Below are 22675 nucleotides of genomic sequence, written 5' to 3'. Positions count from 1 at the left end.
TTAGCATTTCTTTAATGGGTGCTTCAAGATCTATGATGTCTCTTCTAGACCCGATATTCATTCCTTCCTGTCTTGGATTCTGTTAGAAAAGCTCGCTTCTGTGTTGCTTGTCTTCCTCTCTAAGCTCTCTCGTTCCTGTTTTTCTTCTGTCTGTGTCTTTATCATTGTATCCATTTTCATCTTCAGATCTTGAACTGTTGTATTGATTTCTTTCCTCTGATTGTTTGAATACTCTTGAGTTTCTGCCATTGCCTCCTTTTAGGCCTTCAGAGCTTGAACTATTTTATTGATTTCCTTCATCTGGTTGTTTGTATTTTCCTGAATTTCTTCCAGACCTCTCTGTAGGCCTTTTTTATGTGTTCCACCTGTTTGGATGCGTCTTCCTGCATTTGATTACTAATATTATTTGTTTCTTCCATTATCATCCTCATTACTAAGGATTTGAGATCATTTTCTTTTATTTCAGTTATGTTTGAGTTCTCCGCGTTGCTTTCTTTGGGATAGCTGTGATCTGGAGATGTCATATTGTTTTGGATTTTTTGTTTGTTTGTTTGTTTATGATTTTATGCTGGCCTTTAGTCATTTTGCCATCTCTGATTTTGGGAGGTAGCTTCCAGTGTCGGGTGGAGGGAGTCTGTGGACAGAGTCACCGTTTTCTCAAGATTTCCCTAAGCCAGGAGCTCTGATGCCTCACTGGTCTGGTTGCCAGGAAGCCAGACCCGTAGTGCAGGTCTCTCCCAGCCAGTCATCCCCAGCTACCCTGTACCATGGGTTCCAGAAGTGCCCTGGGTCTCAGATTGCATGCTGAGTCCAACCAAAGTGTCCACAGCCTCTGGGCACCCGTATGGCACCGGAGCTCTCTGGGGATGGGTGTGGGGCAGGTGGCGGCAGGGGGGTGGGGTGGGGGAATGATGGGAGCTGAGGACAGCTCCACTTCCTGTCTCCTGGAGACTTCCCTATGCCAGGAGCTCTGAGGCTCCACTGCCGTGTCTTGGGACCCAGACTGCATGCTGAGTCCAGTTAGCTTCTCAGGCCCCAAACCACGTGCTGAGGCTGGTCAGCTTCATGGGGCCCAAAATGCTCACTGAGTCCAGTTAGCGACTTGGGACCCAAACCCAAACCTCAAGCTGAGTCCAGTTAGGGTATCGGAGTCCAAACAAAGTGCTGAATCCAATTAGCATCTTGGGACCCAAACTGCTGCGCTGAGTCCAGTTAGTGACATGAGACCCAAACCCAAACCGTGAATCCAGTTAGCATCTCGGGACCCCAAACTGCCGCACTGAGTCTAGTTAGCGACTTGGGACCCAAACCCAAACCACGTGCTGAGTCCAGTTAGTTTCTTTGGACTCAGACCACCTGCTGAGTCCTTTTTCCCACGGCAATTCTTACCGGACCCCATGCCAATCACCTCTGCCATTGGGTTCCTGGTTGGCCATTCCCAGCTGCCAACCTCAGCAGCCACCAGTGCTGCCACTGCAGCAGCAGCCGCTGCCGCAATGATCTGCTCTCTAGGGGGTCTGTGCTCTTTGCTCATTCAGGGGTGTGTAGGTTTTTGCATAATTTGTTCCTTTCGAACTGTGGAGTTCTACTGCTGTGGTGGGGTGGGGAGCTTGGTGCTCCTGGTTAAGTAATCAGTCCAATTCCCTGACTCGATTACTCTGGCTTCTAAACAAGGTCCTATTCATCTTTATTATTATTATTATTATTATTATTATTATTATTATTATTATTATTATTATTATTATTAATGCCCGATTCCTCTGCCTATATTGTTCTCTCACCTTAGAGTGCTTCTATTTCCTGTTTTGAACCCCCAACTCACCAATTTCAATGCAGTAGCCATCAATACAAATACCTCTTACCATTAAATTGCGTTTGACTTTTGCTTGTCTGCCCAACAGAAGACATAACCAAACATCCTTTTTTCTATGACCACATACTCAAGACTTTCATCATATTTTACTCATTTGTTTCTATAATTGCAATCTATGAGCAATTTAACATAGAGACTAGTCTGGTTTATTCACTTTAGAGTCATGGATACCCACAAATCGTCAACAGAGATGGGGATTTTTAGAAATGCAGGCTTCTAACTCATCCTAGCTAGCTACCTCCAGAAACTGAGAAAAGAGGGTCATGATTTAGACACTAGCCTAGGCCATGCAATGAGACCCCATCTCAAAAGAAGCCAGGGACATAGCTCAGTGGTAGAATGTTTTGCCTTCATTAGAATCTGGCGCACTGATACCTGGTACATGTGTGTGTGCATAGAAACATAACACACACAAATTCCTGTAGACTCTAGATCTTGCCAAATGATATGGTCTTGATTTAACCATCCCTGTGTGAATATCAGAGAACCTGCTGATCTTTCATCCTTTGTACTGTTATCTCTGCTTGCTGAAGTATCACTGTAATCTTTTACTAGTTCATGCATAGAGTAGATGATTGACAAGTATATGAGAGGTCAATATTTCAAAAGAACTAATAAGCAAAATACAAACACCATAGAATACAAAGCTCCCATTCCATTTCATGCATATAGATGGTATTAAGATTCATTACTTTAAGCTAATTTTTTGAGCTTTGGTAGAATGTTGTGTTGTATTCATACTTATGATTGGCCTATGGATTTGAGCGTTGTCTATTGAGTTTTATAAACAGAGAACATGCTTGCCCCTAGAAGACTATTTCTTTTGCTTGGTAAAAAACAAGTCTACAAGTTACCAGCTTTTGTTGTGGCTGTTGTTGTTGTTGTTGTTGGTGGTGGTGGTGGTGGTGGTAATGAGTTTGATTCATTTTTTATATGACAAGTTGATCTGAATCAAAGTATTTTAATATATTTTGAGGATCCAAGTATTTATTTATGTTTGCCCTGAACATAGAAGTATTTCTTCAAGTTGCAGAGTTACTTTGGGGCAATAAAGAAACAGTACAAATGAGACATTTGACTGTAGTTTCCTCAGAGTCCTGAGGCTCTGCTCCTCTGCCACCCCATCACTCTGCCAGCTGTTGTGCTGGGAAAAAGGAAGAGTGTAATGGTAAATAGGGCACAGCTCCACACTTGTGAGTGGGGTGTGCCCCAAGTCAAGGAAACAGCATTCCGTGGATCATCCTATAATAGCTAGCACACAGTGCTTTAAGAATGCCACAGGAATGCCTGAGATATGATAAGAAGATCTCACAACGCCATAACACGACAACCATGACTATCAGAGACGGTCCAAAGCCACAAGTCATTAGGCACTACCGGCGTGGATGCTATACATTTGACGCAAAGAGTTGAGTATGTTAGGCTTTGGAGCTAAGGACTGCAAGATACAATGTGAGTCAGTGAGAAGCACAGAAGGTGAAGACTGAAGTGAGAATGAAGAGGTGAGTCTGGCGAGGAGCTGGTCACTCTAAACATCACTCTGGGCCTGTTTTCCTTGCCTTTTTGGAGATCATCTATCTAGTAATATCTGATAAAGTATGCCACGGAAAACAACCACGAAGCTCCCCTGGAATCCCTGCACAGGAATTCTTATTGTTCCAGTTGAGGGGTCAAAAAAAAAAAAATCACCATCTGTCCACTGACTGTCGCAGTGAAGGAGGTTCAACTGAAGCAGAGTCAGACCCTGGATTTGTCTGTCATTTATGGATGACAGATGCCTACAGTGTAACCCATACTGAAAAAAAAAATTAAACCTGCCTCTAATGTGTCCTCATGCGCAAGTGTCTTGACATCCTGCTTAATAAGTTGAAAGAGTGAACACTACGCTGTTTTCTAACAAACTAGCTCCAATACGTTTGTGCCCAGATGTGGATCAGGACTGAAGAGTCAGAAAAAAAAATATAGGTTTTTGAAGGATGAGATAATTAAGAAAACCTGGGGAGAGATAACTACTCCAGAAGGTGTGCTGTGGGAAAGGGAAGCAGTGACATCACAAGATCAATAGCAAAGACAAGGCTGAGCAGCAGTGATGAGGAAGGTCGTAAAGCAAGCTTCACGCCATATTAGCTTCCACTGTGGCCAGCGCTGCCTATATGTGGCCACCCACTTACATAAGAGTTCATTTAAGAGTTAGAAAAATAGCCTGAAGAAAATTTCCTTCATTGCGAAGAATAATCCCAATCTAAAGAAGTCAAACCACTAAAAGACTCTTAACGGTAACTCAATCTAATAGAAACAAGTATGTTCACTGTACGGGAGAATGGGTTTCTGAATGCTGGTGATTCCAGGATGGTGAGACTGTAAATATGTACTTCATTTTTTATCATTTATGTTTACGCATCTCTCTTCTGTAAAGTTTGTAGATTTATGAATTTGTCTTAGCAGTATCAGGACTTCGGGGTTTTTTTTTTTTTTCATTTATTTGAAGTGTAATATTATCTTGGCCATTTATGCTGGGAACTTTTCTGTCTTAATCATGAAACTTGTAAATCAAAAATACATGGTTTTGTGACACACTTTGTATTGCTTAGCCCACTACTGATGGTTATATATAAGCTGCTCAGTATAGCTTGTTGATTGGTTGGATTTACACCTTTGATCCTGCTTGACATTGTCCACTGATCCTAATTAGCCTTTTCTTTCTTTTGGGTACCAGGTGGTGGTCAACGCACTCATAGGAGCAATCCCTTCCATCATGAATGTGCTTCTTGTGTGTCTCATATTCTGGCTAATATTTAGCATCATGGGAGTCAATCTGTTTGCTGGCAAGTTCTATGAGTGTGTTAATACCACAGATGGAACACGATTTTCTACATCTCAAGTTGCGAACTATTCTGAGTGTGCAGCTCTTATGAATGTTAGTGGAAATGTACGATGGAAAAACCTGAAAGTGAACTTTGATAACGTTGGGCTTGGTTACCTGTCACTGCTTCAAGTTGTAAGTGGCCCCTTTCATGAGTACTTGGTATGGAGTGGAAGGTGTAAATTACTCTTTAAATACGCTACTAACTAGAATTTAAGATGCCACGTGATTTCTCAAATAGACTTGATTTTTTTTTCTTGGAGCATGTGTCCCATAAGTATGGCTAAAGAGGACAGTGTTCTTGACTTTTAGATTTATTCATCCAGAATTGACCATTTGTTTTAATTTGAACCCCTATCACAGTTGCAGATTATTACCCACCAAGTAGTTACTGAGGGACTTCTGTTTATCTTGCAAGGGAGTGAAAAGAATTTGCTAGAGGCATAGAGAAGCCTTGAAAAATGGAGATAAATTGTTTTTTAACCTTAAAGATAAAACTCTCTTCCACTTTTGGGAAGTAGAAGTTTGTATGTAAAAGGCACAAGGATTTATAACAATTTGGAAATGCCTAATTAGGAAAAAGGCTTAGAGAATGTCCTTTCAAAAAAAATTTACAGCAGATTTAACATGGTTTTAACATCTTAAATAAATGCATGTGATGCTCTGGTTTTAAAAGATCATAGCATTTTAATGTCAAATTGGTATTTTTAAACAGAACAAAACTAATTTGATGTTACTTGTAGATATTATAAGATTAAATAGACAAAAGTATAGGATAATTTTAGAGTCTGTGCTTCACATTCAATTTCTATAAATGTATTTACAGGCAACATTCAAGGGATGGATGGATATTATGTATGCAGCAGTTGATTCTGTTAATGTAAGTATTGATCAACCTAAGACTATTATTTTAGTTTAGCTTTAAAATTTGAACCACAGCTCTCTAGCACCCTAATTATGAACAAAAACAATGAAAAGCTTCACCCTGCTGTAGTCAAGTGTACCATTTGGAGATGGACCTTATGTAAATTCTGGGTCTGCTACATTCTTCAAATTTTGCAGCCAACTCTGAGCAGTGTGCTGGAAAAAAAATGCAATAACCCAGTGTCTCCATTACAGGTGTGTTGTGAGGATCCGCTAAGGAGCACTGAGAATAGGCTAGTGGCAACCAGTGAGCAGCAAATACTAGTTGATCAAACTAAAAGTGAAATGATTTTTATTCATAATTTTTATTGTTTTTATATTTTGAAACACTTTGAAAAAATTCCTTGCCAATAAACTTTAAAGATTACTGGCTAGTTTATGCTCCTGTGAGATCCAGAAAAGACATTTTAACAGCCAAGGGAAACATGATAAAATTAATGTGAATCTTGTGTCATCATTACTTTTACAGTTTCATCTAGAAATGAATTGTCTGCTTTCAGTCACCTAGCCAGTGACTTTTCCTGTGAGTCTGAGATCAAGTACAATCATTAAAAATAGTGCATATCTACAGTGTAAGCATCTACAACACTAGCTTACTGAATAGATGTGCTTCTACAATATTAACTTTTTCTAGGCTCGCAGTCTCCTCAGGGTTACCTTGTCAACCTATGTGAGACCAAAACTAACAGAATTTGTTGTCAATGTGCTATTACCTTTTTCTATAGGTAAATGAGCAGCCGAAATATGAATACAACCTCTACATGTATATTTACTTTGTCATCTTTATCATCTTTGGGTCATTCTTCACTTTGAACTTGTTTATTGGTGTTATCATAGATAATTTCAACCAACAGAAAAAGAAGATAAGTATTTTAAATGTTTGCTTTATTATACTGAGAAAGTATTAATTAACTTGATATGAATTAGTTATTTTGCATTTTATTTTTCAAAATAATTGCTCAAATATGCAATATGCCTATATTATAGTATTATAAATTTGTTGTGTAAAATGTTGTGTCATAGTTTTAAATGGTGCATTAAATTGTTCTGCTTTCTCTGCTATTGCTTGTAGAGGACTGGACAATAAACATATCACTAACTCAAACCAGTGAAGTACTTTGCTCAAAGTCGCTTTATTTATTTATTTATTTATTTATTTATTTATTTATTTCAGACATATCCTTTTTTTTTTTCCTGATAGCCATTTTTCTGTGGTGTGTCTTAGGATGGAGCTTAGGTGACAGTCACCTATGATGTGGCTGCTAAACTCATGTCACTAACATTATAAACAATATAGCTGATGAAAGTAAGATCCGCTAAGTACACATATCCGCTGCTCCCCTGAGCTTTTCAGCTCGTGAATGCTCATCAGCTGCAGGCTCTTACAACAGTCACAATGAAACAGGACAAAGAATAGGACTTAAAATGACAGTAATTTATTTCCCCCCCCCCAAACACACACATCTATGAGATAAAGAGATGGAGGCACTCTGCTCTTGTCCAGGCCTCTAGGAGAGGAGCCAATGTTGTATCCCCTGGCCCCCAGCACTCCAAGCTGTGATTTGTTTTCCACCCTCAATACTGTCTCCTCCTTTAATAAGTACCGGTCATACTGGTAGTGCAAATTATGAACCTGCACTACTCCACTTGAACCTTCTCTTAATTAAATGACTCTAGTCAACAACCATGTCCTCAACCAATGTCATATTCTGGGGTGCTAGGAATTATGATTTCTATGTATATTTAAAGGGATTGGAATTCTACTCGCAAAGTCAACCAACACAGTCCTAATTATTCTACTACAATGTTGTAGGAAAGAGAATGTGGAGGTGGGGTTTGACGTAGGTAAAGCACTTACCTGACAAGCAGAAAGCCCAGAATTTGGTCACAGCATAAAAATAAATAAGGAAATAAATAAATAACAAAAAAGAACAATTAGAAAATTTAAAAAGACAAAAGGCACAATGGGATAAGTAATTGACCCCATATCAGACATCCAAAAAGTAATACAAAAGACATCCAAAACTAAATAGAATCAGGACTACCTCGCCTATCTATTAAATATTTAAGCAACTCTTTTATTCCATTGGCTACACCACAGTTTCAGAAACTGCATCTATGAAATAGTGAACAGAGCAATGAGACAATTTCACAAAAATGGACATGGGCAGTCAGGAGACTTGATGCAGTTGTACATGGTATTTGATATGCCCTTTGAAGGTAGGTAAGAGGACATGCAGCAACTAGGAGGTCAAAGGATGGACAATCTTCATGAAGGAGATCAGAAAAATGTGAGAGTATGCCTAGCCCTAATAAAGGAGACAGCTGTTCTGGGTGAACATTAACTCACCCAGTTAATGTGCAGTTTAGATTTGAAGATAGAAATTAAAAACTGATGATGTCTGTAGCTTTGGGAAAGAAGATTTTAAAATCCTTGTAAAATATTGTTCAATGGGAACTAATACATCATTGGGTATTTCAAGCAAGGAATAACATGCAAGCAGGACACTGACATTATTGGAATTCTGTCATGTCTGATATTGCACAATATTCCTTGTGTGTTTGACATAGAGGAATGGTCTCTAGTTAACTTCTTGAGCAGGTTATATGACATGTATGCAGTCTGACCCTGGAGAGTAGCTTCCTCATAAACCAAAAGCCATAGAATATGAAACTGGGCTTTAGCAAAAGTGTGCATGACTGGGGAAACCCAGGTTAGTCCAGACTCTGTTTAATCTACTACCTGAGCTGCTGATAGAAGATGAAAAACGCCCTAGGTAGTAAGGAACATATTCAATTGAGACATTTTAACAAACAGTGTCTACATGGCCATTGGAGGTTGCAAGAGAACAGAATCTGTGTCTTAGATTTCTTGACAATGAACTGAGTTACAATGGTTAGGCTACCACCTGCAGGAAAAGAGACTCTTAGAGAATTAGGAGTAGGGTCACTAGAGAAAATGCTATCAGGTTCCTGCTTTGCATCTGCAGATACGTATGTGAATGCACTGATGTACAGATAGTGCACAGAATTCACTACCACAGGCACAAGAAGAGGTCTATTTGGTTCAAATCTCATGTTACCATATTCAGTGTAGCCTCTTAAATGTTTTAAGTGTAAATATTTTAATTTCAGTTTATGGCTCTGCTCACTTACTTTGAAATAACACTTCCACTTTACCAGTTTTCTCAACAACTCATCGCCTCTGTTAGTGCTGTCTCCATCCTTAATAAGTTCATGGGACATTTGAATTTCTATTGTTAATCATAAGCATATACCTGAAGGTGAGTAGGTAAGTTATGAATAGGTTTAAGTTATAGAATAGAAAAATAAGAAGACACAGATGCTGACTAGGGGTGTGGGCACCCACGTATAGATTCTAAGTAACAGCAACCCCTTTTAATACCTACATTCATATAAAGAGGATGAATCGCAACTACACAAAAATGTCCCTTGTTCGAAACTTCGAAGTCTCATATTTTTCAGATGTGATATTTTCTTGTATTTTTAAACACTAACATACCAGTTGAGCTATTAGGCCCAATCCTAAATAAAAAAGACAATCATTTATGTTTCACAGTCTTCCGGTGAAGGTAATTTGGTATAAAGTTTGACATGCACCTGCATTTTCACTAAGATCCAAGCCATTAGGCAAGGCATGGAATTCTCTACTTTGGATATCATGCCAAGTCTCACAGGTTTCAGAGTTTGGAAGTTTTCAAGTTTATATAGGCCATTTGTAAAGTATTTCTACTCTGTTTTACACTGTTAGGCAAGTATGATTTCAGTTAATCCTCTCAGCAAAAGAATGAGTATTTGCTCTATGAAAATATGTTAATAATGCTTTGGGTAAATCAATGAACTTATATATGGACAAGAGATTGTGAGATTTTACCAAAAATAATAAAACTCACGACCTAGTCTTAACTGATAGACAATATATATGTGACATCTAGTGAACTTTCAGATAGGACAGCCTGATCTACCAGATGACTACATGGCTTTTCCAGGAGGACATTTTGCACAAGGCCTGTATAGTCTGTAGTGAAAAAATAACAGTGGATAGTTCTGGCTTGGAACATTGCAAAAGCTCCTCAGGGTTTTACAACACCCATCAAAACATTGGCAATCAGAATCTCTTTCCCAGAAAACAAAGTCTGCAAGATTATTTGGATCTTCAAACTTCTTTTTAGCATGTTGCTACCAAGTTCCGTTGCGTTTCTAAAATGTGAGGCTAGTCAATCACTACTAGCAAGTGCCAAGGACCAAGGCTGCTCTTGACATGAGCATGAACTCTTTGACATTAGATGAGTACCAAATTGACATAAGGACTCCAGGACAACCAGGAAGGGTAAATAAAATCTCAGACAAAGAGAGTGTGGCTTCTGTTAGGTGTTTGCCTGGTAAGAAATGAGCCCCAAATAGAGCTGAATCCAGGAAAACAAGATGGAAGCCACAGCGAGGTCACCCTCAACCCCAAGACCATACAAGTTAAGGAGTTGGAGCTTTAGGGTCTTAGACATGATCCCTAACACACAAATTACTCTATATTATGCTATGACCTTAAAAGGACAGTAGCAAAGGCCAGAGCAGAGGCCACACTATTCTGTGAAGAGTGCAGATAACCTTAAGATGCATCAAGAAGAAACCAAAGTTTTTAGCCTTCCTGTCTGAGGTTTAGTTTTGTCAAGTGGATAAAGGGTTTAAAAATGTTTAATCTTGGTGACTGCTTTTCTTTTTGTTTAGTTATTTGACAGTCTTTCAGATTCCTAAGACTGATCACTGGTAGCTTCTTTAGTGCCTGAACTTTACAAATATAATGTTGACATCCAATAAAATATTGATATTAAAACTGAAGATTGGTATTAAAAACACCATTTCTTTAAATAAAGAGAGACACAGATGTGGATGATGACATAGATAAAGAACTGCACAAGGATTTCTAGATGTCTGCTAATTTTTTCTCCATCAATGAAATGGTGACCTGGAGAAATAAATATAAATTAATTGAAAATTAGTACTATGTTACTTGTTGTTTTAGAACCAACCCTATGCTTAATTACAGTCCTAAACATCAGCCAAAACATGAAAGATATTTTTGAAATTTCCTAATCTGTTATCTAGTGCACATATTTTCTAATAAGAAAAATATCAGGAGAAATAAAACATCAGCAAAAAGACTAAAACAGAACAGATTAGTATATCAAAAGGCAACTGAACAGTCATGCTTATATGTAATGTATATACTCTATATATGTGAATTACGTTATGCTCATATTTATTCATAGGTAACCCTTTTAGGTGTATAAGCTCCTCGGAATTTAACAATGTGAATTTCATTTTTATGTTTATATATTTAACCTTATATACATCAGAAGATAGAACTACATTTTGATCTGGTTTTAACAGCATTTCTCTTTTATTCCTTTACCTTGGAGGTCAAGACATCTTTATGACAGAAGAACAGAAGAAATACTATAATGCCATGAAGAAGCTGGGGTCCAAGAAACCACAAAAACCAATTCCTAGGCCAGGGGTAAATACATACATGCGTAAATTCTTTTCACTGTGTTCGTTTCTTAATTATTTTAAAATTGTAATGTATTTTTACTCTTTTTTTATAACATTTACATATTTGGGCTTTTGTACAATATACTTTGATCATGTTTTTTCCCCCTCCCAACGCCTCCCAGACTCTTTATATATTTTCATTTGCCAATACGACTTGAGGATATTATGCTGCATCTTGTCTCATATTTGGTGTGTTTTGCAGAACAAATTCCAAGGATGTATATTTGACTTAGTGACTAACCAAGCTTTCGATATCACTATCATGGTACTTATATGTCTCAACATGGTAACCATGATGGTAGAAAAGGAGGGGCAAAGTGAGTACACGGACGATGTTCTGTCCTGGATCAACCTGGTCTTCATTATCCTGTTCACTGGGGAGTGCGTGCTGAAGCTCATCTCCCTCAGACACTACTACTTCACTGTGGGATGGAACATTTTCGATTTTGTGGTAGTGATCCTCTCCATCGTAGGTAAGGCCACTTACTAACCAAACCTTCATTTTGATTAAAGTGCACACGTGCTCATAGAACTTTCTGCGTGCTTGAGATCTCTTTTTACTGTCAAGTGAGTTGTTAATGTGAAATAACAAAGGGAATGTAGAAAGAAAGCTAGTTCCATGTCAGACTTCTGAGTTCAAGCTCAAGCACCAAATGTCAAATGAATTGACTTTGTCAGAAGGAATTTCTGTTGAGAGTAGTTTCTTAATTTACTTCTGGAAGCATTCTTATAGATAGCTAGTCACAAATGTGTCTTAGAAGCCAATGAAGAATATGTAATTATATTTAGTTTGATCAGGGTGAAAGCTAGTCACATGGACACCAGCATATTTTGACTCTTAAATTCATCCTGAACCTAAGATGTCAAAAACTGCCATTTTCATCTCTAAAACTTAATACTTGGCCAGTTTACAAAATTCAGTTATTTTTTTCATGTAGCAGGTTGTGTTTGTGTAGCACACACACGATTTATATGCCTTTTCTTTTCACCATCATCTCTTTCCTGTTCTCTTTATGTGCACACATTTAATATTTAAGGTTGTGTTTCATTGTTAGCATTGACATTCCTTCATGAAAGCAATTTTTGGAATAAAACACATAGGTAATCAAACAAGGCCATTATAATCTAAAGGTTGTATAATCCCAAATCCCAATAAAGAATTCCAAATTACTTAAAATCAATTTTTAGATAACATTGCCACCATGTGTGCTATATCAAAGAAAATTAAAATTCAGGTAGTAATGTCATAATGACAAGATGAAATATAATGACAGCAGCTTTCCCATTCAGTCAGGAGGATAGAAGAAAATCCTTCTATCACTTGGGCTTAGCAATGCTGACCAGGGAATTAAAGTAAGAAAACAAAGAGGTGCATGCATTAAAACCCAGGAGTAATTCATCTTTATGCTCATCATTTCATGATACTCTTCTAAGTGGAGGAGTTGACTGTGGCTGTGTGCACTTGACTGACATTCTAGCATTAAGGATCCTGCGGCCCTGCACACCTGTAATCCCAATATTAAGGACACTTTGCCAAGAGGATATACGGAGTTCAAAACCATCCTAGGCTACCTAGTCAGGCAGTCTCAAACTTTACAAATCAAACAAATCAATAGGAGTTCAGAAAAGACAAATTATAAATTACTTATCAACATTGATAATTCTTCGAAATGTTGACCAAAATAAAATAAAATATAATATAATTGAAGAAAAGTTTAGCTCAAACTTATAATAAGAGTAAGATTAAAACTTTAGTAATGAATTTTACTGTATCAGACTTCTATGAAAAAAAATAAAGGACAAAAACCCTGAAATAATTGAAACAGTATTAATGAATTATGACTTTCTGAGGATTTTTAAATTCACATGTATGTGTATCTGTGTGAGTGTATGTCATGTGTGGGAGTGCTCACAGAAGCCAGAAGAGGGTCTTAGACCCTTTGGAGCTGAAGTTACAGGAAGTTGTGAACCACCAGATATAGAAGCTGGAAACCAAACTCGGGTCCTCTGCAAACAAAGCAGGAGCCGTTAACACCGAGAGACTTCTCCAACTTCAGTGACTACTTCTTATAGAAATTGATTTATAATTTCAATAAAACTATCAGTGAAACATTTTAGATGATGGTGTTATAGACTGAAAATACAACACTGATTACAGTGTTTAAGAATAAAAGTTCAAAGAATTTGGAGGACCTAAATATACAAATAGTAATTTAAGCAGTTTGATGGCCTTAATAAACAAAGGATGGTAATTAATCTATGTGGGGCAGCTGGAGTGGAGCACATCCTTACTCCCAGCACTGGGAAGACAAAGGCAGGCAGACCTCTGTGAAGTCCAGACCTGGTTTTTTATATAGCAAATTCCAGTGCCCCAAGGGCAAGAGCAACATAGTCAGACCCTATATAAAAAAAGTGGCTTAAAGCTAGAAAATTGTAAATTATTCTTATTTACAAGTATATATAATATATGTATATGTGTATATGTGTGTGTGTGTGTGTGTGTGTGCTCATGCTTTTTATTAGTAGGATTTAGTTTATGCATAGCTTTAGCACTGAGCTCCATTCTGAGGCCTGGAAATAGATTTTTAAAATTGTGATAAATGAAACAATTCTTTATATATATACATTTATGTTATTACATGTATATACAATAAACCACAGACAGCAAGAAGAACCATGAAACAATCAGAAATTATTTAACTATTATAGTCATAGTGTTTTGCCTATTTGTATTTAGCATCCTTGAATAAGACATCTTTCTTATCTTGGAGAGGCTAAAATTCTGAATGTAAATCAATATCTATCATATCTCATCTCTATCGACCTAAAAACATCTATCTGGACTTAACCCCTAAAGAGCTAAGCTTAATCGTAAAACTAAACTATCTGGTCTTCAACCTCAATCAGAGACTTGAGAAGGAGTAAAATAATTACCTAAGTTAACAGGAAGTGCACATTAGCAGCTTCCAAAATGGAAAAAATGTAGAGACAGTTTGCTGCCCCAACAGTCACCCAAAATTCTTTATAACTTGGAGCATCATCAGCCTTCTGGCCCAATATATCTAACAGACATATTTGTGAGGCAGGAACTATTTGTCCCACCATACAACAAGGACATTTGCTCAACTATGTTCACAGCAGCTTTATTCGTAATAGCCAGATTCTGGAAACAACCTAGATGTCCCTCAACCAAAGAATGGATAAAGAAACTGTGGTACATTTACACAATGGAATACTACTCAGCTTTTAAAATGAAGAAATCTTGAAATTTGCAGGCAAATCAATGGAACTAGAATCAATCATTTTAAGTGAGGTAACTCAGACCCAGAAAGACACACACACACACACACACACACACACACACACACACACATATGTGAGTATATACTCACTTATAAGTGGATAGTAGCCCAAAATAGATCTCCTCTGAGAGACTCCACCCAGTGGGGAATCAGGACAGATACCAGAAATAGATTTTTGAACATGAGTGTGCATAATCCTTTCTATCAGTGACACAAACTTTAGTCTGAGGAGAATAAAAAACGTTTTACAACACCAACAACAACAACAACAAAAATAGAGCGAAGTGAATTTAGTTAAGATGAAAAATGCACAAGCAGATATTTGCTAAAATACTGAATTCGGGATACAACAGAAATTCTTAATTTATGTCAGATGAAGCTATTTAGAGTCATGACATTGTGTGGCATGGATATTTAAACATTTCTGTCTATTATTCCTTCCAATATAGGAATGTTTCTCGCTGGGGTGATAGAGAAGTATTTTGTGTCCCCTACCCTGTTCCGAGTCATCCGCCTGGCCAGGATTGGCCGAATCCTACGCCTGATCAAAGGCGCCAAGGGCATCCGCACGCTGCTCTTTGCTCTGATGATGTCCCTTCCTGCGCTGTTCAACATCGGCCTCCTGCTTTTCTTAGTCATGTTCATCTACGCCATCTTTGGGATGTCCAACTTTGCCTACGTTAAAAAAGAAGCTGGGATTAATGACATGTTCAACTTTGAGACCTTCGGGAATAGCATGATCTGCTTGTTTCAAATCACCACCTCTGCTGGCTGGGATGGACTGCTGGCCCCCATCCTCAACAGTGCACCGCCCGACTGTGACCCAAAAAAAGTTCACCCAGGAAGTTTAGTGGAAGGGGACTGCGGAAATCCATCTGTGGGGATTTTCTACTTTGTCAGCTACATAATCATATCCTTCCTGGTTGTGGTGAACATGTACATCGCGGTCATCCTGGAGAACTTCAGCGTTGCCACTGAAGAAAGCACTGAGCCCCTGAGTGAGGACGACTTTGAGATGTTCTACGAGGTCTGGGAGAAGTTCGACCCTGACGCCACTCAGTTCATAGAGTTCTGCAAGCTCTCTGACTTCGCAGCTGCCCTGGATCCGCCCCTCCTCATCGCAAAGCCAAACAAAGTCCAGCTCATCGCCATGGACCTGCCCATGGTGAGTGGAGACCGCATCCACTGCCTGGACATCCTATTCGCTTTTACAAAGCGAGTCTTGGGTGAGAGTGGAGAGATGGATTCTCTTCGTTCACAGATGGAAGAAAGGTTTATGTCCGCCAACCCTTCTAAGGTGTCCTATGAACCCATCACGACCACACTAAAACGGAAACAGGAGGATGTATCTGCAACTATCATTCAGCGTGCTTACAGAAGGCACCGCCTTCGGCAGAACGTCAAGAATATATCAAGTATATACATAAAAGATGGAGACAGGGGTGACGATTTACCTAATAAAGAAGATACGGTGTTTGATAATGTTATAGAGAACTCAAGCCCAGATAAGACAGATGCAACTGCCTCTACCATCTCTCCACCTTCTTATGACAGTGTCACAAAGCCAGATCAGGAGAAATACGAAACAGACAAAACAGAAAAGGAGGACAAAGGGAAAGACGGGAAAGAAAGCAGGAAGTAGAGCTTTGTTTTGAGATACTGTTTACAGCCCGTGAAGGTGACTCACTTGTGTTTATAAGACTCTTTTATGGAGGTCTATGCCAAAGTCTTTTTATCAAAATATTCTCAAAGGCAGCGCCGCCACTAGCTCTGATCCAGTGAGACACAGGGCAGCATTGACACATGGCTATTTTTGCATTGGTAAATGATTCTATAAGATTTGTGAGTGTAACTCTGTAGGGAATAATCATTACTGAAATCAAGGGTGATTTAATCATTTAACAAATCAGAAAACCATGTAGAATGTTTTCTCATTTGCCTCCATATCTTTTCTCCAGATTCTAATTAAACATGTACCCCATATAAATATAGAAATTTGGGTATGTCCTCATACATGCAATCAGACACAAATAAAAACAGGGTTAGTTATTAGGTGGAATTCAATGCAAGTATTTTGCCTTTGGTTTGCAATGAAATTCCTTGTAAATGTCATAGGAATTAGTTGTGAAGGTTTTGTCAAAACATCTTGCTATTGGGAGTCAGAATCTTTATTCATAAATAGAGTTTGGGCTGGGGAGATGGCTTGGCCATTAAAGGCTAGGCTCAAAACCAATAATAGAGTTCAGTTTATATTTTGAGGTGCTGAAACTTATCCTACAATGCATTGGAAGCAATTTATAGGTATCTACAAGATGTCATGGGATTGAACATGTTTGTAGGCTGCTTATTTTAAAAATCACTTCCATTTACAGAAATTAGTATTCACCTTGATTTGTGGACATCTTTGGAATTTTGTGCTCACATGATTCTCCCATGTCAATTGCTGAGCTGGAACTTCAGGCACACATCACTGAGAACAACAAGTGTCCCTTTCTTATATCCTACTTTGTATGTACAATAACCACAGACCTTGAAGGTTATTTGAAATGTATACATCATATTTCTCAATAGAAAAAACATGAACATTATTTACAGAAATTATTTAAGTTGCAAAGTTTTATTTACTCCTATTTATTCAATCCGGTTTGCACAATAAGGTAGTTAATGACTCAACTCTTAAAGCCCAGTTGCCACATTCATCTTCTTATACGGTTTTGGTTTGTCATACTTTATCTCTAAGCAAATTTACCGTTTCCTTTTAATGAAATATATCCTGAAATGCAATTAGCTACTTGATACCTTAGCACTTGTTTGAGCAGATGACTGGAGCACAGTATGTACTGCATCTCTTAAATACAATCCTTAATGTGTTTGGCAGCTTCCCAAATTACAATGAACACCAGGCTTGTAATACCTGCTCACCAGGTGCTTAGTATGAATGAAACAGCATTTAAAGAGTAAGTCTCATCAGCTTGCTTTATTGCTACTAACTGCCCTAAGTGTAGAATTACTCCTCTAAACCTTGATTGTTTCCCCTGTAAATAACATAGATGTCACTTCCTCCCTAATATTCTAATCTATGATGTGAAATGTATTTTTGCATTGACCAGTAAGATAGCCCTCATTCAGCTATTAATAGACTTATCATTTTAAGAGCATGCTCATTTTGAGTTAGTTGTAGTTACCCTACCTAGGATTAGAAATCTACTTCATGTTTTTAAAGCACTTGTTTAAGAGTGCCCCAGACACATTCTCACATAATTTTATTTAATTTATAATGTGAAATCTTTCTTCCAATTCATTATTGTTGCAGAGAAGAAAAGATGAGCTAAGTAAGTACAAAGGGGGATTGATTTAGAAGATCCTGGGGGAAATGTTGAAGTAAATATGTAAAACATACTTCAACTTCCTTTTTGAGATTCAAAAATAACATAAAAATATTGATATAATAAGTAATTAAAACACATACTTTATTTCTTTCCCAGCTTGTTTAATAAAAGGTTTAAACATCCCTAGAGAGATGAAGAGCCATAGATAGAGAATGAGAAATAGAAAGAGGGAGAGAAAAAGAAACAAAAGTGTGAGAAGAAAAAAAAAAACAAAGAGATAATTATAAAGAACTTGTCCAAAATGTTTTCAGTACAATGTCCAACAGTTTTTGGAGCTACTTTTTAATTTCTATGGAAGAGGCAAAGCAATGATCAGATACCACATTGTGTGTCTGGTAAGCAGCTAAAATTGGTTTGGGTAATTTAATTAGGGAACCATACAAAGCCTTCCATTTGTAACAATTTTTAACACATTCAAATCAAGAAATCATTTTTTCATTATTTTGCACCTATAAAAATATCACTATATTGTTCACTTTTACGGCTATATTATGTGTGGATGTTTGGTATGGATTATCTGTAACTTACTATTAATGCTCTTACAGTGACTGATTTTTATGTAAATTTAAAATATGTTGGCAACTGGTTGCTCAACACATTTTTTTTTTAGCGTTGCAAAAATTAACAGGTATAAAGTTTCTCTTCATGATGACCATATTTCATTCTGAACTATATAATTTTAAATGTGATATTAAGTTTTATACATACATATATGTTGACCTTCAAAGTTGCTACTTGTGACATTGTTTCAATTAAAATGGTATTTGACACTAGAATAGCACTTAGTAAAAGCTTAAAGCAAGCTTGCACATTTTTCCTGTTGGTTACTATTTGCACCAACTATAAAATGTCAACTAATGGAAGCTACTAGTCACATAATTATTTTGCCTGTTGACATAGAATGGTGACTACCCAGATAATATAAATTAGCATTAAATAGAAGAAAGCATCTGTGAACACAAATCCATGCATATAATTTGGGTGAAAACAAGAGAATATCATTTCATTGTTTTGTCTGTTCTCACTGTGTAAAAAGTATAAAAAAAATCTTTGGGCTATTTGTAAATTCAAATTGTCACAATTTACAATCATAAATGTTTAGTGATAGTTTGTAGAATTTTGATAGTTTTGTAAAAGACTTAAAAAATGCATATGGGCTGCTTTATTTACATATGCATTTATATTTAGCAGCCCATAGTAGCAAATTCTTCAAATGCTAGTGGAAGTAATGAAAGGGGGCAGCTAAGTAAGGATGGTCAGTAATTGATCTAGATTTATAATTTGTGTTTGGAGCCACTAATTTTTATATGTTTCCACTATGTCATTAGTTTTCTGAGGAAAACAATTAAAAATGTTCCCAGAAAATTGAGTAAGTAGCCATAAATATATGAATGCTGTTTACAAAATCCGCAGACCACGAATGCTCAAAGTGTTTGAGTTTGTCAAAAATTACATTGTAGTTATACTTGAGGCTTAAAAATTGTTATATAGAAACTGAAATAAAAGGCATCAACAATAAACTTATGTTGTGTTTGTTTTGTTGTTCACTAGGAATAGCACTTTTAGGGGTAAATTCATTGCATCTCTAATAATAATTGTTTTTCTTTTTTTCCTCTCCCTTCTCTGTCTTTGCAACAAAGTATCTTGTGTAAAGGACTTTTACATGCAAAAGTTATGAAAACAAAGTCTGGAGTACCAACATAATTCATTCAACTCCACAGCCAGACTGTATAGTAGTAAATTGAGACAGAAAGACACTAAAGACAAACATTTAGCCACAGACTCAACAGCCAAGGAAAAAATAGGCAGTAAAAACCTTGAACCCCTACCCGGACTAGCCGATGGACATTCTCCACTGTTGAGTGGAGAAGAAGATCTAACTCTCACACAAACTCTGGTGCCCCATATTTGATCATGTCCCTTGGATGGAGATGCCTGGTGGCACTCAGAGGAAAGATAATAGGTCACCAAGGAGAGACTTGATACCGTATGAGCATATTCAGGGGGAGGAGGTCCCCCTCAGACACAGACATAGGGGAGGGGAGTAGGGGGGGGAAGTGGGAGGAAGGGAGGGATGGGAGGATACATGGGATGGGCTAACAACTGAGATGTAATATGTATAAATTAATAAAAATGTATTAAAAAAAACATTTAGCCACAGACTAATGTATGCTTGATCTTTTTATCCTAACATTGGGAAATTGCATAGTGTACATGACAGGTAATTGTGGGTGGGTGGGTGGGTGTGTGTATGTGTGTGTGAGCCCTATATGGATTCCAAATAAATCATAACCCTTTGTATATCCTGGATACATTATTGCACCTATATGGACCTTAGTTTCTTGCTGAAAATATGACAGGGCCATATGGTATGAAGGGTAAAATAGCAAAATTCATGTGAAGTAATTAGAGCCATTCTTGGCAATGCAGAATCAAAAACTGGTCTCAATAGTGGTACTAGAGCATCACTTAATGTGCTACCTAGGAGTCTAGCAGTCCAGGCTACATGTATGTTGTGCAGAACCACAATGCACCCCACATACTTGCTCAATAGCGACAATATTCCATGTTTCACAGGGATATGTATAAGTATATTCCCAGAAGGGTTTCATGCTTTCTACTGTAAAGAATGACTATTTAGTGAGCTGCTGTTTACACAAATAATTCAAGTTTTAGACACTTTATGATTTGTGAATTGAGCCAATATTTTAAGATCAGAAAACATAGACATTTATAAAACTTTACATCATTCTCAAAATGTAGATATTTGCAGTAACATTTAGCTATATAATTAATAAAAACCACTGTTTTATATTAGCTGTGAGCATCCAGTATTTTTTATAATCTTCATTTAACACACAGTAAAAAAAATAATAGCTGTTATTATTTCAATCTTAGAAACAATATAATAAGATGGAAAATAATTTCATAATACTCATAGGTACCCCTGTACTGGTGATAATATTTGCCATAGTCGCTCTGTAAAATAATATTATATTCATTGAATGATTTTATAATCTATCCAACATGGCTGACTGTCATGGAGAGAAATTTCCTCTTGCAAAAAAGCTCGAATCTTCCATGCTGTAAATGGCACTAATCCATAATGCACAGATGCCAAACCCACCACAGTTCCTCTCATAGGAGGAGGAGATTACATGTCAGCTAGAGCAGAAGGAAATTCCGCTGAGACAGCACCTCCTGAAAGCAACAGAGGAACATGAATAGTTAATTCACAGTTATGCTCAAGCAAGAAGGCAAACATCTTCACTTAACTTCGTTCTCTCTCACTCTGAGAGTTGTTCTTCTGGTAGTGATTGATCTGTCTAGGGAAAACTAATTTGAAAGATCTGAGTAACATCTGTAGTGTTCGTCCTATGTTCAAGCTGGATTATCAGAGATTCCTATATCAAAAAAATCTAGAAGAACTGAGCAAAAAATACCTCATTTGTTCCACTTGCTAAGATGTCCTAAATTTTATTGTATTCTTATAGAAACAGAGTATCTTTAAAGTTATATTCCTCTTATCAAAATATAATTCTCTAAAATGTCATTACAAATCATTTCTACTTCAGTAAAATATATAATATATAATTTATTAAAATATATCTTATTAAAATTAAGAACATTCTCCAATTAAACTGTAATTATTTTCAAATGCTTCTAAACTTAACCTATGTTTCTGTATGTTGGCTTAACAAAAACATTCTTTTACTTGCTGTTGTTTGTGTAAATCCTAAGACTTATTTTCTTCATTTTTAAGTATATATCTCATTCCTCTATCCACTAATAAACTTTAGTATTTGATTTTTTTCCAGCACTTGAGACTGGGAAGTATTTATATGAGAGTTTTGTCTTGCTAATATATGAAGTTTGAGACAACGGTAGCTCAGGAACTTCACCCTAAGGAAGCAAACTCAATATCCTTAGTTTTGATGACTTTACACTTCACCTGCTAACCTCCCTGTCCCCTCCCACCTTCCCTGCTTAGTCCTTTAATCCTTAGTCTTACTCCCTTTTCTTTCTTTTCACAAGTGTTCTACTCTATCCTTTTTCCAAATTGTCTTATGAGATAATGGGCTGTTTATATGACTGTTCATATCTTTTTAATTTCCCTCCGTGATTGAACAGTGTTGCTTCCATAGGACATGGGTTATTATTTGAAAGGAATACAAGGTACAGGGCATGGTGTATCATCCCTATGAGGTATTTATCAAGTAGACAACAAAGGTCTCCAAAACAACACAGGCTACTGCCATCAGCTTCTATTGCCCACTATAACTACATGCTAAGACCTTATTGCTGAAGACACTAAGCAATTTGGATTCTGGAAACAGAGAAATCAATCTCAAACCCACCAGAAAACTTCCTCTCTACTGGCTAGTGTTGGCCCTGCTTTCGTTTTTTGTTTGTTTGTTTTGTTTGTTTGTGGGGTTTTTTGGTTTTTTTTTTTCCGTTTTTTGAGACAGGGTTTCTCTGTGTTGCCTTAGCTGTCCTGGACTCACTTTGTAGACCAGGCTGGCCTCGAACTCACAGCGATCCGCCTGCCTCTGCCTCCCGAGTGCTGCGATTAAAGGCGTGTGCCTGCCTCACCCTGCTTTCATAATACTGTAAAGTGCTGTGTTGGATGCTGGTAAAGAAAATAAATAGGTGGTTTCACCCAGTGCTGGGCAATGCATGCTGTAAAGCCAACTGTACTGGTTAAGTTTTATGTCAGCTTAACACAAGCTAGAGTCATTTGGGAAGATAAATT

At 37.3% G+C, this 22675-nt stretch overlaps 1 protein-coding gene and 1 long non-coding RNA gene across 3 annotated transcripts in view; one reads left to right on the top strand and one right to left on the bottom strand.

The window, feature by feature from the left end:
* SCN9A (sodium voltage-gated channel alpha subunit 9) overlaps positions 1-19427 on the top strand; it is an 88498-nt gene extending 69071 nt beyond the window's left edge. Inside the window, exons 21-26 of the mRNA XM_084798168.1 lie at positions 4590-4871; positions 5563-5616; positions 6386-6523; positions 11092-11196; positions 11434-11704; positions 14983-19427. Of these exons, the coding sequence (XP_084654294.1) occupies positions 4590-4871; positions 5563-5616; positions 6386-6523; positions 11092-11196; positions 11434-11704; positions 14983-16175 (2043 nt within the window). The 3' untranslated portion in view covers positions 16176-19427. The remainder of the gene's footprint in view (positions 1-4589; positions 4872-5562; positions 5617-6385; positions 6524-11091; positions 11197-11433; positions 11705-14982) is intronic.
* Positions 1-22675, bottom strand: part of LOC311606770 — a 122102-nt gene that overhangs the window by 66091 nt on the left and 33336 nt on the right. For both annotated transcript variants that reach the window (XR_014782433.1, XR_014782434.1), the window contains exon 2: positions 15029-15208. This is a non-coding gene — a long non-coding RNA (uncharacterized lncRNA). The remainder of the gene's footprint in view (positions 1-15028; positions 15209-22675) is intronic.

The sequence above is a fragment of the Acomys minous genome (assembly GCF_964271855.1).
Source record: "Acomys minous genome assembly, chromosome: 10".
NCBI lineage: Eukaryota > Metazoa > Chordata > Mammalia > Rodentia > Muridae > Acomys > Acomys minous.
The sequence above is the reverse complement of the archived record's forward strand: the minus strand, read 5'-3'. Positions and strand labels throughout refer to the sequence as shown.